Below are 19,605 nucleotides of genomic sequence, written 5' to 3' on the forward strand. Positions count from 1 at the left end.
AAAAGATAAAAATTTTGGAAGTTTGTATTTTCAAGGCGAAACAGAAATATGAAAAATCTTTCTTTAAAATTCGTAATTTTGGTAATTTTAGTGCTACAGCTATAAAATTTCAGAAATTTACTAATTTTTGATCGTAAAATAACTCTGCCAAATTGTAAAATTGTAGATAAAAAGATAAAAATTTTAGCAATTTGTATTTTCAAGGCGAAACAGAAATATGAAAAATCCTTCTTTAAAATTCGTAATTTTGATAATTTTAGTGCTACAGCTATGAAATTTCAGAAATTTACTAATTTTTGATCGTAAAATAACTCTGCCAAGTTGTAAAATTGTAGGTAAAAAGATAAAAATTTTGGAAGTTTGTATTTTCAAGGCGAAACAGAAATATGAAAAATCTTTCTTTAAAATTCGTAATTTTGGTAATTTTAGTGCTACAGCTATAAAATTTCAGAAATTTACTAATTTTTGATCGTAAAATAACTCTGCCAAATTGTAAAATTGTAGATAAAAAGATAAAAATTTTAGCAATTTGTATTTTCAAGGCGAAACAGAAATATGAAAAATCCTTCTTTAAAATTCGTAATTTTGATAATTTTAGTGCTACAGCTATAAAATTTCAGAAATTTACTAATTTTTGATCGTAAAATAACTCTGCCAAATTGTAAAATTGTAGATAAAAAGATAAAAATTTTAGCAATTTGTATTTTCAAGGCGAAACAGAAATATGAAAAATCCTTCTTTAAAATTCGTAATTTTGATAATTTTAGTGCTACAGCTATGAAATTTCAGAAATTTACTAATTTTTGATCGTAAAATAACTCTGCCAAATTGTAAAATTGTAGATAAAAAGATAAAAATTTTAGCAATTTGTATTTTCAAGGCGAAACAGAAATATGAAAAATCCTTCTTTAAAATTCGTAATTTTGATAATTTTAGTGCTACAGCTATGAAATTTCAGAAATTTACTAATTTTTGATCGTAAAATAACTCTGCCAAGTTGTAAAATTGTAGGTAAAAAGATAAAAATTTTGGAAGTTTGTATTTTCAAGGCGAAACAGAAATATGAAAAATCCTTCTTTAAAATTCGTAATTTTGGTAATTTTAGTGCTACAGCTATGAAATTTCAGAAATTTACTAATTTTTGATCGTAAAATAACTCTGCCAAATTGTAAAATTGTAGATAAAAAGATAAAAATTTTAGCAATTTGTATTTTCAAGACGAAACAAAAATATGAAAAATCCTCCTTTAAAATTCGTAATTTTGGTAATTTTAGAGATAGAGCTATGAAATTTCAGAAAATTATAAATTTTTGATCGTACAATAACTCTGCCAAGTTGTAAAATTGTAGGTAAAAAGATAAAAATTTTGGAAGTTTGTATTTTCAAGGCGAAACAGAAATATGAAAAATCTTTCTTTAAAATTCGTAATTTTGGTAATTTTAGTGCTACAGCTATAAAATTTCAGAAATTTACTAATTTTTGATCGTAAAATAACTCTGCCAAATTGTAAAATTGTAGATAAAAAGATAAAAATTTTAGCAATTTGTATTTTCAAGGCGAAACAGAAATATGAAAAATCCTTCTTTAAAATTCGTAATTTTGATAATTTTAGTGCTACAGCTATGAAATTTCAGAAATTTACTAATTTTTGATCGTAAAATAACTCTGCCAAGTTGTAAAATTGTAGGTAAAAAGATAAAAATTTTGGAAGTTTGTATTTTCAAGGCGAAACAGAAATATGAAAAATCCTTCTTTAAAATTCGTAATTTTGGTAATTTTAGTGCTACAGCTATGAAATTTCAGAAATTTACTAATTTTTGATCGTAAAATAACTCTGCCAAGTTGTAAAATTGTAGGTAAAAAGATAAAAATTTTGGAAGTTTGTATTTTCAAGGCGAAACAGAAATATGAAAAATCCTCCTTTAAAATTCGTAATTTAGGTAATTTTAGTGCTACAGCTATGAAATTTCAGAAAATTACTAATTTTTGATCGTACAATAACTCTGCCAAATTGCAAAATTGTAGGTAAAAATATAAAAATTTTAGAAGTTTGTATTTTCAAGGCGAAACAGAAATATGAAAAATCCTCCTTTAAAATTCGTAATTTTGGTAATTTTATTGCTACAGCTATGAAATTTCAGAAATTTAGTAATTTTTGATCGTAAAATAACTCTGCCAAATTGTAAAATTGTAGATAAAAAGATAAAAATTTTAGAAGTTTGTATTTTCAAGGCGAAACAGAAATATGAAAAATCCTCCTTTAAAATTCGTAATTTAGGTAATTTTAGTGCTACAGCTATGAAATTTCAGAAAATTACTAATTTTTGATCGTACAATAACTCTGCCAAATTGCAAAATTGTAGGTAAAAATATAAAAATTTTAGAAGTTTGTATTTTCAAGGCGAAACAGAAATATGAAAAATCCTCCTTTAAAATTCGTAATTTAGGTAATTTTAGTGCTACAGCTATGAAATTTCAGAAAATTACTAATTTTGGACAGTACATTTACTCTACCAAATTGCAAAATTTTAGATAGAATGATTCAAATTTTAGAAATTTTTATTCTCAAGGCGAAGCAGATATATTAAAAATCTTTCCTTAAAAGTCGTAATTTTGGTAATTTTAAGAGAATAACAAAAACAAGGCGAAGACACGATGCGTAAACCGTAATTTCATAATCCATTCATTGAAAATTTCATCTGATAAGGAAGTGATTATGCGATTCAAAGCCCCTTTGACCTGAGCAAGTGCGCAAATTCGCGTTTTTGAACTACCGCAGACAAAACACTTCTGAGGTCCAGTTTAATAGGGCAGAAAAACCATTTCACGCTGGAAAGTTCAATGGTAGTTCCGTGAACAAACTATGACATAATAAAAATCCCTGGCACGTCGGAGGCATTTTCGTTTCTTTTGGAGATGAAGTTTTCACTCCTTTTAGAGCTGAGATAAGTGGAAAGTCGCGGCACATAATTAATTAGGGAATAATAAATCCGACTCATTGTCATGGACGAAGCTTTTTTGATTGTGTTTCCTCAAAAGACACGTTTTAACCTCGATGCTCGCAATTATCGGAAGTTGATGTAATATGTCAACAAGATTGCAGAAATCTGCGATGCGTCATCATCAGGGCAAAGTCATGGGTTAACGTCAACCAGCTGTATTTCCTAAATTGGAGTAAATTGATTTATTTTTATCGGTCATAGCCGAGGTAAGCTAATAGGCTAGAAGCTATTGCTTCAATCTGCCATCTAATCCGGTTTAAGTCCATGGGAATCTGATTACAACAAATTGATTTCAGGAGCATTCGGTGGTTTACACACTCAGAAAGTTTCGAAATCATGCAAAGTTAAAATCTCCTATTGTCCATCTGTTGTTGCTACATAATTGCCAAGCTAAATTAATATTCGGCGGAAAGTGTTGTTTTACTGCATCCACTTTTACTCGTGCGATATGTGGCACTTTCCACACTTGTTATGTAAATATTTATTGTTGATTTTTAATTTTTAGAATTTTAAACCAGAAATCATGCAAAAAAAAATTTTAGGAAAAAATAAAAACTGCCAAAATATTTTCCTTAAAATCGCAATTTTGGTAATTTTAGTGCTACAACTACGAAATTTTAGGAAATCACTAATTTTGGATCGTACATTATTTCTGCCAAATTGCAAAATTTTAGATAAAAAGATACAATTTTAGAAATTTTTATTTTCAAAGCGGAGCAGAAATATGAAAAATCCTTCCTTAAAAGTCACAATTTTAGGCATTTTAGTGCTACATGTTTGAAATTTTAGGAAATTACTAATTTTAGACTGTACATTATATCTGCCAAATTGCAAAATTTTAGATAAAAAGATACAAATTTTAGAAATTTTTATTTGCAAGACCGACCAGAAATATGAAGAATCCTTCCTTAAAAGTCGTAACTTTAGTAATTTTAGTGTTACAATTTTGAAAATTTAGGCAATTACTAATTTTGGATCGTACATTAACTCTGCCAAATTTTAAAATTTTAGATTAAAAAATACAAATTTTAGAAATTTTTATTTTCAAGGCGGAGCAGGAATATGAAAAATCCTTCCTTAAAAGTCGTAATTTTCATAATTTTAGTGCTAAAATTATGAAATTTTAGGAAATTACTAATTTTGGAATGTATATTATATCTGCCAAATTTCAAAATTTTAGATAGAAAGATACAAATTTTAGAAATTTTTATTTTCAAGGCGGAGCAGGAATATGAAAAATCCTTCCTTAAAAGTCGTAATTTTAATAATTTTAGTGCTAAAATTATGAAATTTTAGGAAATTACTAATTTTGGAATGTATATTATATCTGCCAAATTTCAAAATTTTAGATAGAAAGATACAAATTTTAGAAATTTTTATTTTCAAGGCGGAGCAGGAATATGAAAAATCCTTCCTTAAAAGTCGTAATTTTAATAATTTTAGTGCTAAAATTATGAAATTTTAGGAAATTACTAATTTTAGACTGTACATTATCTCTGCCAAATTACAAAAATTGAGATAAAAAGATACAAATTTTAGAAATTTTTATTTTCAAGGCCGAGCAGAAATATGAAAAATCCTTTCTTAAAAGTCGTAATTTTAATAATTTTAGTGCTACAATTTTGAAATTTTAGGAAATTACTAATTTTAGATTGTATATTATATCTGCCAAATTTCAAAATTTTAGATAGAAAGATACAAATTTTAGAAATTTTTATTTTCAAGGCGGAGCAGGAATATGAAAAATCCTTCCTTAAAAGTCGTAATTTTAATAATTTTAGTGCTAAAATTATGAAATTTTAGGAAATTACTAATTTTGGATCGTACATTATTTCTGCCAAATTGCAAAACTTTAGTTAAAAAGATACAAATTTTAGAAATTTTCATTTTCGATGCGGAGCAGAAATATATAAAATCCTTCCTTAAAAGTCGTAATTTTAGTAATTTTAATGCTACATGTTTGAAATTTAAGGAAATTACTAATTTTAGGCTGTACATTATTTCTGCCAAATTACAAAAATTGAGATAAAATGATACAAATTTTAGAAATTCTTATTTTCAAAGCGAAGCAGAAATGTGAAAAATCCTTTCTAAAAAGTCGTAATTTTGGTAATTTTAGTGCTACAATTATAAAATTTTAGGAAATTACTATTTTTGGATCGTACATTATCTTTGCCTAATTGCAAAATTTTTGATAAAAAGAGACAAATTTTAGAAATTTTCATTTTCGAAGCGGAGCAGAAATATATAAAATCCTTCCTTAAAAGTCGTAATTTTAGTAATTTTAATGCTACATGTTTGAAATTTCAAGAAATTACTAATTTTAGATTGTACATTATCTTTGCCAAATTGCAAAATTTTAGATGAAAAGATACAAATTTTAGAAATTTTTATTTTCATAGCGGAGCAAAAATATGAAAAATCTTCCCTTAAAAGTCGTAATTTTAGTAATTTTAGTGCTACAATTTTGAAATTTTAGGAAATTACTAATTTTAGATTGTATATTATCTCTGCCAAATTGCAAAATTTTAGATAGAAAGATACAAATTTTAGAAATTTTTCATTTTAAGGCCGAGCAGAAATATGAAAAATCCTCCCTTAAAAGTCGTAATTTTCGTCATTTTAGTGCTACATGTCTGAAATTTTAGGAAATTACTAATTTTAGATTGTATATTATCTCTGCCAAATTGCAAAATTTTAGATAAAAAGATACAAATTTTAGAAATTTTTATTTTCAAGGCGGAGCAGGAGTATGAAAAATCCTCCCTTAAAAGTCGTAATTTTAGTAATTTTAGTGCTACATGTTTGAAATTTTAGAAAATTACTAATTTTGGATCGTACATTTCGATGTTTTCTTTGTCCAACAATGGCAATTTATGGATTATGATCATATTTTCGTAAGTTTTATTGATTTTTTTCCGTCTGTTTGTGATTATTCCGTCACCGACAGACATTCTTTGAAATATACTTGCAATTAGCAGGAAGCCGCATAATCTTAAAAATTAAGTAACGAGAACAGAGGATCATTATTTATTACCATTGTAAAACCTCTCTTTATTCTTTGTGGCGGACAGCTATAAAGCCACAATTTGACTTTTTGATCTAAAATTATAACTTGATAAAAATGTTTGTCGTGGAATAATCAACGACTAATCTGAATAAAAATCAGAATTCTGTTTCATTGCTTTGTTCTTTTAAAGACGGATAAAAACTTCATAAAAACTCTTAAAAATATAATTAAGAGAATACTTTAAAATTCAAATGTGGCAGAAATTTTGCCTAATTATCGCCGAGCTGTATAATGTCCACTATCTTTAAAACAGAAAAATATTTTTACAGATTCAATTTACTAAATTTATTGTAATGATAACACTAATAACTGTCAAATCCGCGATAAACTCTGAAATAAAACATCTCTAATTTGATATTAGCCATTTAAAATTCAATAAAAAGGCGCCACGATTCTTTGCAACCTTTAATCAGTTGTAAATAAAATGATTTATTCCCAATTAATAAGAAACCATCAAAATTGGGCGATAATTGCAGATAAATTTCAGCGTCTGACTCTGTACGTATTATGTAATTTGCATATAAATTTGTTTGCATTGCTGCATAATCGTCTTCAAAAATATTTAACTAGCGAAACACTGCCGTTTCCCCGAAGTAATTCCAAGAATTTCCTGCAGATTTAACCCAATTTCGCCCAACAATAGACTGGAATTAATCAATAATTAAGAATGTTGTCGAAATTTGGAAATTGGGCAATTTAAAGATCCGGTAGCCTTCGGTAGCTTCTGAATAAATCATAGTTTGTTTCTACACTTGCGCTCATTACAAATAACTAAAATATTTATCTCGGTTGGCTATGCCGGTGTAAAGTACCCCTAGCAATGTAAAACAAGCTTTACCGATTTTAGTTACAAATCTCTCAATCTGTAAATTTTCGAAATTTTTTTGGTGTAAATCAGGTTTTCAATTCCTTAGGGACAAAATTAGGGGAAAATTGAATGTAGCGATTTTTGAGGTTAACACGCTGTCAAAGGTAACCAATAACTAATTAAAAATTTGTTGCAAAAGAATGATTTTAATAGAGATTTAACATGTTTTGGCAATGTTGTGCAAGACGATTAGCTTCTACGCATGCCATAGTCGCGTCAAGGTCAAACGCTTTTGCTGCCAATTGTTACCGATGAAAATCACTAAGGGCCGCTGCCAACTTAACTTTTCAATGAGTGGATAGATAGTAATGAGCTAGAAATTAACCGCTGTCAATTTTGACATTAAATTTACTGTGTGTTTAAACAGAGAGTGAGAAAAATTTGCACATAATAAACAAAAACGAAACGGAGGAGCTTAATAATGATCAAGAAATCAAAAAATTAAGAAACTGAATGATTTTGGCCAAGGTTTAAAAATTTTGAAGGATTTAAAAATTGAACAGAAGACAAACACATAAAACGAAAAAATGCTAATAAAAATATTTTTGGAAAATTTTTAGTAAGTCTTAAAGAACCATTCAAATTATCTTATAAGTTTTCTTAGGCTTTTAAACAGAATGTAGAGAATATTTGGAGAACTTCGTCCAGCTTAGAGAAATTATAAAACCTAAAAAATCTAAGTAAAAGGCTTGGAGAAAGTATAAAATCTAAATGAATTTAGTAGAATCCAAGAAGAAACAATCCTGGCAAATTCTAAACATTCTTTAAAATTCATGACTAACCTTAGGATTCTGAAAGAATCTAAGGAAACTTTAGACCAACCTGGAAAACTAACTTTTAGACTATAAACAAACAAAAACATTAAGTGATCTAAAAATCTCAAATAATCGAGAGAAACTACATATTAGACAATCTTCAAAAAGTCCTGCAAAAATAGTAGCCTAGGCCTTCGAAAACCAAAGATAAATTTAAAAATTTGAACAATCAGAAGGTATAAACCTAAAAATTCTAAAACCTAAATTAACTCGGAAATTAAATAAATAAAAATCCTAAAAAATTAGAATCTGTGAGTCTAAAAATTTTGAGGCCTGAATTCTTAAAAAAGGAGATATCTTCTTATATCTTTTCAGTTTTTTCGAATAGAACCATTAAATACTTTTAAATGTTTTAGATTGTTCGGATTCTTTGACACTTTTCTCTATTTGTTTAGACAATTTAAATTATTTGGATTCATTAGGTTTCTTTTGTGCTTCAAATTCTTCAGGTTTGCTTCATCATCAAGAATTCTAAAATTTGAGTCGATTGCACCAGAATTTTGAAATTTGGTTTAGTTAATAAAGGAACTAAGAGTAGCAACCCCTCCAAATTTTATTCCAACCAGAATTAAATTTTTTTTTAAACAATTTTGAAACTTTTGGATTCGACCTAAAATAAAAAAATTTAAAATCTGAGTTTGTTGCTCCAGAATGTTGAAATTTGGTACAGTTACTAAATGGGTTCAGAGTAGCAACCTCTCCAAATTTCATCGCAATGACGCCAACACAACCAAAAATATATTTTATTTATACAATTTTGAATTTTTTGGATTCACCCCGAAATAAAAAATTTCTAAATACTGAGTCTATTGATCTAGGATTTTGGAATTTAGGAGAATTACTGAATGGGTTAAGAGTAGCAACCTCTCCAAATTTCAGTGCAGTGGCGCCAACACAACCAAAAATATAATTGTTTTTATAAAATTTTGGAAATTTTGGATTCGACCTAAAATAAAAAAAATTAAAATCTGTGTCTGTTGCTCCAGAATGTTGAAATTTGGTACAGTTACTAAATGGGTTAAGAGTAGCAACCTCTCCAAATTTCATCGCAGTGACGCCAACACAACCAAAAATATATTTTTTTATACAATTTTGAAACTTTTGGATTCACTCCGAAATTAAAATTTTCTAAATACTGAGTCTACTGATCTAGGATTTTGGAATTTAGTAGAATTACTGAATGGGTTAAGAGTAGCAACCTCTCCAAATTTCAGTGCAGTGGCGCCAACACAACCAAAAATATAATTGTTTTTATACAATTTTGGAAATTTTGGAATAGACCTAAAATAAAAAAATTTAAAATCTGAGTTTGTTGCTCCAGAATGTTGAAATTTGGTACAGTTACTAAATGGGTTCAGAGTAGCAACCTCTCCAAATTTCATCGCAATGACGCCAACACAACCAAAAATATATTTTTTTTATACAATTTTGAAACTTTTGGATTCACTCCGAAATTAAAATTTTCTAAATACTGAGTCTACTAATCTAGGATTTTGGAATTTAGTAGAATTACTGAATGGGTTAAGAGTAGCAACCTCTCCAAATTTCAGTGCAGTGGCGCCAACACAACCAAAAATATAATTGTTTTTATACAATTTTGGAAATTTTGGAATAGACCTAAAATAAAAAAATTTAAAATCTGAGTTTGTTGCTCCAGAATGTTGAAATTTGGTACAGTTACTAAATGGGTTCAGAGTAGCAACCTCTCCAAATTTCATCGCAATGACACCAACACAACCAAAAATATATTTTTTTTATACAATTTTGAAACTTTTGGATTCACTCCGAAATTAAAATTTTCTAAATACTGAGTCTACTAATCTAGGATTTTGGAATTTAGTAGAATTACTGAATGGGTTAAGAGTAGCAACCTCTCCAAATTTCAGTGCAGTGGCGCCAACACAACCAAAAATATAATTGTTTTTATACAATTTTGGAAATTTTGGAATAAATCTAAAATAAAAAAATTTAAAATCTGAGTTTGTTGCTCCAGAATGTTGAAATTTGGTACAGTTACTAAATGGGTTCAGAATAGCAACCTCTCCAAATTTCATCGCAATGACGCCAACACAACCAAAAATATATTTTTTTTATACAATTTTGAAACTTTTGGATTCACTCCGAAATTAAAATTTTCTAAATACTGAGTCTACTAATCTAGGATTTTGGAATTTAGTAGAATTACTGAATGGGTTAAGAGTAGCAACCTCTCCAAATTTCAGTGCAGTGGCGCCAACACAACCAAAAATATAATTGTTTTTATAAAATTTTGGAAATTTTGGATTCCCTAAAATAAAAAAAATAAAATCTGAGTTTGTTGCTCCAGAATGTTGAAATTTGGTACAGTTACTAAATGGGTTAAGAGTAGCAACCTCTCCAAATTTCATCGCAGTGACGCCAACACAACCAAAAATATATTTTTTTATACAATTTTGAAACTTTTGGATTCACACCGAAATTAAAATTTTCTAAATACTGAGTCTACTGATCTAGGATTTTGGAATTTAGTAGAATTACTGAATGGGTTAAGAGTAGCAACCTCTCCAAATTTCAGTGCAGTGGCGCCAACACAACCAAAAATATAATTGTTCTTATACAATTTTGGAAATTTTGGATTCGACCTAAAATAAAAAAAAATAAAATCTGAGTTTGTTGATCCAGAATGTTGAAATTTGGTACAGTTACTAAATGGGTTAAGAGTAGCAACCTCTCTAAATTTCATCGCAGTGTCGCCAACACAACCAAAAATATATTTTTTTATACAATTTTGAAACTTTTGGATTCACCCCGAAATTAAAATTTTCTAAATACTGAGTCTACTGATCTAGGATTTTGGAATTTAGTAGAATTACTGAATGGGTTAAGAGTAGCAACCTTCCCAAATTTCAGTGCAGTGGCGCCAACACAACCAAAAATATAATTGTTTTTATACAATTTTGGAAATTTTTGAATAGACCTAAAATAAAAAAATTTAAAATCTGAGTCTGTTGCTCCAGAATGTTGAAATTTGGTACAGTTACTAAATGGGTTAAGAATAACAACCTCTCTAAATTTCATCGCAGTGTCGCCAACACAACCAAAAATATATTTTTTTTATACAATTTTGAAACTTTTGGATTCACCCCGAAATAAAAATTTTTTAAATACTTAGTCTATTGATCTAGGATTTTGGAATTTAGTAGAATTACTGAATGGGTTAAGAGTGGCAACCTCCCCAAATTTCAGTGCAGTGGCGCCAACACAACCAAAAATATAATTGTTTTTATAAAATTTTGGAAATTTTGGATTCGACCTAAAATAAAAAAAATTAAAATCTGTGTCTGTTGCTCCAGAATGTTGAAATTTGGTACAGTTACTAAATGGGTTCAGAGCAGCAACCTCTCCAAATTTCATCACAGTGACGCCAACACAACCAAAAATATATTTTTTTATATAATTTTGAAACTTTTGGATTCACCCCGAAATTAAAATTTTCTAAATACTGAGTCTATTGATCTAGAATTTTGGAATTTAGTAGAATTACTGAATGGGTTAAGAGTGGCAACCTCCCCAAATTTCAGTGCAGTGGCGCCAACACAACCAAAAATATAATTGTTTTTATACAATTTTGGATTCGCCCTGAAATTAAAATTTTCTAAAATCTAAGTTTTTTGATTTAGAATTTAGTACATTTTGACACTTGAATTTGCCTAAAAATAATAATTTCTCTTGATTTTAAGTTGTTAAGCTAGTTTGGATTTTCTAGATTCATCAGAATTCTTTAGGATTCTTTCTCATTTGTCTGATTCATAAAAGTTTTATAGAAAGTTCTTCTGCATCCATATATTTTTGTACTATTTGTATTCTTCAAATGCTCGAGATTATTTTGATTATGAAATTAGGAAATACTCAGTTTTTCTAGATTTTCCGAATTTGTAAATCTAAAAACTGAACTGAATTGGTGAAAACAGAAAATTCTGTAAATTGAAATCAAAACATTTTAATTTGTCTTTAAGCTTTTTTGATTTATCTGAATTTTTTAGAACTCCATTGAGTTCTTCTCATTCCTTCAATTGATTTTTTAGATTTGTTTTGATATTAAAAATTATTAGATTTCCTGACTTTCTTTGAATTCTACAGGTTCTTATGTATTATTTTGGATTTGATTCTTGGTTAGAAATATTTGGATTTATTCTTTTACAGATAAAAATATTTATTTATGCATATTCTCCGTTTCTTTAGTTTGAAATGCGTGAACCTAAACACTGAATAGAACTGAAAAGACCTTTTAATCTTTCAATAAATTTTAAAGCTTCATCAATATGAAAAACTAAAAACCTGATAATTAGAGCTTTTTAAGGTAGTATGGTCGTTTTTTGATGAAACTTTGCACAGATACTGCCTTAGATCTCTAATTTTTGAGAAAACCATAAACTCTCCTTATAATAATTAGAACAATTTAATAAAAAATCAAGGCACGAAGAATGCCTGACATTAACGATGCACATGCGATTTACAAAATTTATTTTGAGAGCTTAGGTTTTTCAAAAAAAAAAATAAATTTACGATTGGAGCTCTAAGCTAACAACATTTTTTGATTTTTTAAGAAACCATGTGTCCAAAATAAATTTTGTAAATTGGATTTCTTTCCCTAATGTTTAAAGATGCTTTAAGACTCTTTTTTTCAAATAATCAAATTATTACGGCGGAAATTAAAAATTTGTAAAACCCATTTTTCAAAATTTTACAAACGATTTTCTCTCTGGAGCGTAAATTGATTTATAATTTTGAGGTTTTGCTATTAGACCTTTAATTAGTCAAAATCCAAGAAAAACGATTTTTAGAATTTGTGAATTTTAAAACTCTAATAAATTGGTAACCCAAAACTTTAACACTGAGAAGAAAGAAAAAACTGAAATTCGGTAATCTAAATAATCGATAATCTCTAAGTTTAAGCAAAAAACTTCTTGAAATTTCTCTATAACTGCTTCAAATATGCAGTTCAAATTAATTTAATTAATCCCTATAAATCTTTTTTTTCTTTAGACTTCTTATTAGATTTTTCTTAAAATTCTTTGGTTTAGTTTGAATTTTTTATCTTATTCCTCTGATTCAAACTTCTTTTTTTGATTCTTTAGAAATCTTAAGGTTTTCTGTATTTTTTGAATTGATTTAATTTCTTCTTCGTTTTTAAATAGTCTAGTATTCATATTTTCATTTTTTTAGAATTTGGACTAAATTGATGAAGTAAAAACTTAGAAATTATAAACTGATTTTCGCCGTTTTCTGGTTTGAATTCGCAAAGAAGAGCTCGAAATCTACAAAACCATCAATTTTTATCAAGATTCAAGGGCTGAATTGCAAGAAAACAGCAGAAATCTGGACGAAATCATCAAGTTTCTTAGAGAAATCCGCTTATTTCGTTGCAAAACGACGATTTTTAATTCAAAAACTGAAAATTTCCAGTTTTAAAAACAATTATCTCAAAATTTTGGTTTTTATTGGACTGCAAACAAACCCAAAATACCTAAAAATTCGTTTTTTTTCCTTTTTTTTGTGTATTATAAAAATTGGGACGCGTTGAAATAAGTAATACAAAAATTAATTTGAATTTTGATAATAATTATTTGTGTACCAAGGCCAAAAAGTGTTTCTTTTTTGGTCGAGCCTTTGTTTAATGGCACTGGTAGTGGCACTTTGATACACACAAGATTTTTTAGGCGAAATCAGTAAATTTACAAGTTAATTAATTTTTTTTTTGTTGGTTTTTAAGTTATGACAATACAATTTAGGAAGGTTACTAATTTTAAAGTGTTTATGAACTGTGGCAAAGTGCAAAATTTTAGAACCAAAAATAGAAATTTTAGAAAATTTTATTTTAGGACTAAGCAAATACTTGCAGCTTCTTGTATTAAAATTCGTATTTTTGTTGGTTTTTAAGTTATGACAATGAAATTTGGAGAGGTTACTACTTTTAAAGTGTTTATTAACCGTGCTAAAGTGCAAAATTTTAGAACAAAAAATCAAGTTTTTAGAAAATTTCATTTTAGAACGAAACAAATATTTTCAATTTTTTGTATTAAAATTTTTATTTTTGTTGGTTTTTAGACTATGACAATACAATTTAGGAAGGTTACTAATTTTAAAGTGTTTATGAACTGTGGCAAAGTGCAAAATTTTAGAACCAAAAATAGAAATTTTAGAAAATTTTATTTTAGGACTAAGCAAATACTTGCAGCTTCTTGTATTAAAATTCGTATTTTTGTTGGTTTTTAAGTTATTACAATAAAATATGGGAAGGTTACTACTTTTAAAGTGTTTATTAACTGTGGTAAAGTGCAAAATTTTTGAACAAAAAATCAAGTTTTTAGAAAATTTCATTTTAGAACGAAACAAATATTTTCAATTTTTTGTATTAAAATTTTTATTTTTGTTGGTTTTTAAGCTATGACAATACAATTTAGAAAGGTTACTAATTTTAAAGTGTTTATGAACTGTGGCAAAGTGCAAAATTTTAGAACCAAAAATAGAAATTTTAGAAAATTTTATTTTAGGACTAAGCAAATACTTGCAGCTTCTTGTATTAAAATTCGTATTTTTGTTGGTTTTTAAGTTATGACAATGAAATTTGGAGAGGTTACTACTTTTAAAGTGTTTATTAACTGTGCTAAAGTGCAAAATTATAGAACAAAAAATCAAGTTTTTAGAAAATTTCATTTTAGAACGAAACAAATATTTTCAATTTTTTGTATTAAAATTTTTATTTTTGTTGGTTTTTAGACTATGACAATACAATTTAGGAAGGTTACTAATTTTAAAGTGTTTATGAACTGTGGCAAAGTGCAAAATTTTAGAACCAAAAAAAGAAATTTTAGAAAATTTTATTTTAGGACTAAGCAAATACTTGCAGCCTCTTGTATTAAAATTCGTATTTTTGTTGGTTTTTAAGTTATGACAATGAAATATGAGAAGGTTACTACTTTTGAAGTGCTTATTAACTGTGCTAAAGTGCAAAATTTTAGAACAAAAAATCAAGTTTTTAGAAAATTTCATTTTAGAACGAAACAAATAGTTTCAATTTTTTGTATTAAAATTTTTATTTTTGTTGGTTTTTAGACTATGACAATACAATTTAGGAAGGTTACTAATTTTAAAGTGTTTATGAACTGTGGTAAAGTGCAAAATTTTAGAACCAAAAATAGAAATTTTAGAAAATTTTATTTTAGGACTAAGCAAATACTTGCAGCTTCTTGTATTAAAATTCGTATTTTTCTTGGTTTTTAAGTTATGACAATGAAATTTGGAGAGGTTACTACTTTTAAAGTGTTTATTAACTGTGCTAAAGTGCAAAATTTTAGAACAAAAAATCAAGTTTTTAGAAAATTTCATTTTAGAACGAAACAAATTTTTACAAGTTAATTAATTTTTAATTATGATTTATTGATTTAATCATTATAACAACTGAATAATTGTAAATATTGATGAAACTTTTAGAAAAGTTCAACACGTCTTTGTTGCACTTTACAGCAGTTTGTCGATTTGATTTTGCCCAAATAATTATAAAATTGTGGGTAATGTCGGTATCTTGATGTAATATGCAAAACTATGGATAGATGGCGCCACCATAGAGCGGCCAGAAAGACTTACTTTTGAGGCCTAAAATTTCCATTTTCAGTTCAAGTCGCCTAAAAATATCTTTTTATTATTTTTTTCTGTGACCTTGGGGGACATATGGAACCTGACCCGACTGTATTTCCAATTTGTGCACATAACTGTAGCCCCCATTTATTGGAATGCAATTAAAAACTCGTACAAGTTTGTGTCATCCATGAACAAAACCTGATGCAACTTATCCATAACTTACGCTTCACCTCAAATGCGAATTGCAAAAAATAGAATTCCAATCCTTTGATTGAAAGGAATTTTTTCCAATCGCAAGCGAAACCTCTCGTTGCATCCGTTTTCCCCGGAATCGCCAGTAATTGAGTAAAAGTGTGGAATTCCGTCCAAAAAAGCGCAATTTTTCCCAATGCAATTCATTTCCTATTATTATCATAAATTAAATAGATAATTTACATTTTCTCCTGTGCAACGGCGATTGCATCAGCTTATTTTCACCGCTGCATCGCTGATGCAACGCCGAATTTCAAATTCTAGACTCAATTAATTCATTGGAACCGAAATGAAGTGTTTGTGGCCTCGAGCGCCGTGTTTCCCATGCATTCGCGTAATTAAATTGGTACCAGTTGACCGGTTGAAGGTACCAAATGGTACAGAAAATTACAAAAGAAAAGTGAGACTTACTGTGGTGTTTTCCGTTGTTTTTCCAGATGCTCTTAAGGAAAGCCATTTTCACACTGAACTCACTACTGTTTGCTTTATTCCGGTGCGACTCGACTTCGAGTAGAAACGCAATCAAATATAGCGCGCTTATAAATTCGCGTCTTCACTAATCACTAGCCGATCGGTGAATGTCGAGTTGTTGGCTATCAAGCTATCAAGCAGCTCATGACTCTTTTCCACAGCCAGATATGATCTTTATTCTGATTTTATGTATAAAACGTATTTACCCACTTTCCATGGAGTTACTTCATCTTTTTTTTTTTAATTTTCGAGGTCTTTAAACGTTATCGGCGTGTTTGTTTGTGAGGATTTACGCTGTACTCTCGATAACTGGTTATTTTTATAATACGCGGATTTGTATGTGCCTGGTACTAGATGAAACTGACGGTAATTAACGCGCAATTGGTTTTTGTCGTAGTTTTAGGAAGCGCACTTTTATTTTATGGTTTATTAACGGAAATTACATAAATTAAATCGGGATTTATAGGTGAAATAAATTGGTTTTGAAGCAGCAAAATCGATTTTTTTATTTGGTACCAAATTGAAAGTTCAAAGTTTTTTACCATTTGACCTTAAACTTACTCTGGTAAGATGAAACCAAATATTTTATATAAATAATTGAGAATGTAAAAAGCATAGAACACAAAGTTGAAAACTTGCTTTTTTGCATTTTTAGTTTTTAATTTTTGTTTTCTTCTACTTGTTTTCAAATTTTTAGTTTTATGAAATAGCACTTTTTATATCGTTTTTTGAATTCTTGAATATTTGAGGATTTAGAACAAACTCCACTCAAAGTTTCAAGTAAAAATACACTCACATTCAATAATCTTGCACCCCTTTATACAGTTTTTTTTTTAAAACGGCAGGCGTTGTAGAATTTTTATTTATTAACTTTTATTGCCTAAATTTTTTCATTTTTGATATTTTTTTAAAAATATTTTTTGTAAAAGTAGAACATATTATACATTTCTAAATAAAAAAAATAATATATTCCAAATTATAAAAAAAAAATATGGGTGCCAATTTAAAATAAGAAAGTTGAGTATCGCCCAAAAAATACTAAGACATTTACAAAAATTTTAAAATCATCAGTTTATAGGAAATTAAAAACCATTTAATTCGTTTTTTAAATTTTTGAAATCGGTTCATTAATAAAAATTCTACAACGCCTGACGTTTTAAAAAAATCACCCTGTAAAACCCCTTCATTTGAATGAAATTGTACTTTAAACAGCATTCAACGAGACGAAAATTTATAAATGAAGCTTTTTTCGAAAATCCTCAATTTTCAAAAATTCCAAAATTGCAAAAATTGGGAAAATTTGGAGCGTTGATTGATTTATATATTTGAGGTTTTGCTATTAGACTTTTAATTAGTCAAAATCTAAGGAAAAGAATTTCTGAATTTTAAAACTCAAATAAATTGGTGAACCAAAACTTTAACATTTTTTTTTCTTCAAATGCTCGAGATTATTTTGACTGTGAAATTAGGAAATACTCAGTTTTTCTAGATTTTCCGAATTTGTAAATCTAAAAACTGAACTGAATTGGTGAAAACAGAAAATTCTGTAAATTGAAATCAAAACATTTTAATTTGTCTTTAAGCTTTTTTGATTTATCTGAATTCTTTAGAACTCCATTGAGTTCTTCTCATTCCTTCAATTGATTTTTTAGATTTGTTTTGATATTAAAAATTATTAGATTTCCTGACATTCTTTGAATTCTACATGTTCTTATGTATTATTTTGGATTTGATTCTTAGTTAGAAATATTTGGATTTATTCTTTTACAGATAAAAATATTTATTTATGCATATTCTCCGTTTTTTTAGTTTTTGAAATGCGAGAACCTAAACACTGAATAGAACTGAAAAGACCTTTTAATCTTTCAATAAATTTTAAAGCTTCATCAATATTTTGAAAAACTAAAAACCTGAAAATTAGAGCTTTTTAAGGTAGTATGGTCGTTTTTTGATGAAACTTTACACAGATACTGCCTTAGATCTCTAATTTTTGAGAAAACTATAAACTCTTTTTATAATAATTAGAACAATTTAATAAAAAATCAAAGCACGAAGAATGCCTGACATTAACGATGCACATGCGATTTACAAAATTTATTTTGAGAGCTTAAGTTTTTCAAAAAAAAAATAAATTTACGATTAGAGCTCTAAGCTAAGAACATTTTTTGATCTTTTAAGAAACCATGTGTCCAAAATAAATTTTGTAAATTGGATTTCTTTCCCTAATGTTTAAAGATGCTTTAAGACTCTTTTTTTCAAATAATCAAATTATTACGGCGGAAATTAAAAATTTGTAAAACCCATTTTTCAAAATTTTACAAACGATTTTCTCTCTGGAGCGTAAATTGATTTATAATTTTGAGATTTTGCTATTAGACCTTTAATTAGTCAAAATCCAAGAAAAACGAATTTTAGAATTTGTGAATTTTAAAACTCTAATAAATTGGTAAGCCAAAACTTTAACACTGAGAAGAAAGAAAAAACTGAAGTTCGGTAATCTAAATAATCGATAATGTAAAAGTTTAAGCAAAAACCCTCTCAAATTTTCTCTATAAATGCCTCAAATATGTAGTTCAAATTAATTTAATTCTTCTTATTAGATTTTTCTTAAAATCCTTTGGTTTAGTTTGAATTTTTTAGATTTATCTTATGTTTCAAAATTGCAAAAAATTAATTTTCAGTATTGGGAAAATTTCGCTTATATTGAATCTTTTCAGTTTTACAGTCTCTTCGAAATTTTGGTTCACGATTTCAATCCAAATTCTAAAGAACTGAAGAAAACAAAAAAAGAACATTAAAAAAATATATACTAATCGAAATGAAACAGAAGAAATTAAGAGAATTCAAAGAAAACTTAGAATTTCTAAAAAATTAGAAAAAGAATCAGGGTAATAAAAAATGAGATTCAAATTAATCTAAAAAGTTCAAACTAATTTGAAGAACTTGAAGAAATATCTAAAAAGAAATGTACCTAATAAATAAAATTAAATAAAAATAAAAGTATTTTAACCCCTAAAGAGAAAACTCAAGAATTTAAAATATGATTTGAGAAGACTTTGAAGAAGCTGAAAACTAAAAGAAACCAAAAAAATGTTAAAATTTTTTTTAAATTAAAGGTTAAATTTTAAATTATCGACATCTCTAATACTCTATTTTGAATTTTTTTTTTCTACTTAGTTTCCCAAGTTTTTAGTTCACCAATTCAATTCAGTTGATAAATTCACAAATTTTAAAAAGCTAAACAAACTGAATTGCTACGTAGTATTTAAAAGAAGCTCGAATATTCAGGTCCAAAATTTTAGTGCATAAAACTCTTATTAAAACATAGAAAGGACGAGTGTTTTTAAGTTTTTTAAAACTTTTTTTATGCTATTATTTATAATTGGTATTTAATATTACATATCTATTAAAAAATCCTAAGGTGCAAATGGTCTTTTAATGCTATCGTTTCTATGTATGTGATAATTTTTTTTTTTCCTAATTTGTTGTAACAAAGCTATTTCCGCA

At 27.4% G+C, this 19,605-nt stretch overlaps 1 protein-coding gene across 1 annotated transcript in view; it reads right to left on the reverse strand.

Moving 5' to 3' along the window:
- The window catches only part of LOC148170752 (low density lipoprotein receptor adapter protein 1-like), a 38,903-nt gene extending 22,542 nt beyond the window's left edge, over positions 1–16,361 (reverse strand). The window contains exon 1 of the mRNA XM_088042418.1: positions 16,039–16,361. Within this exon, the coding sequence (XP_087898544.1) occupies positions 16,039–16,084 (46 nt within the window). The 5' untranslated portion in view covers positions 16,085–16,361. The remainder of the gene's footprint in view (positions 1–16,038) is intronic.
- Between the last annotated feature and the right edge of the window lie 3,244 nt (positions 16,362–19,605).

Source organism: Gnatocerus cornutus, chromosome 7, assembly GCF_029298725.1.
Source record: "Gnatocerus cornutus isolate USDA-ARS CGAHR chromosome 7, icGnaCorn1.1, whole genome shotgun sequence".
NCBI lineage: Eukaryota > Metazoa > Arthropoda > Insecta > Coleoptera > Tenebrionidae > Gnatocerus > Gnatocerus cornutus.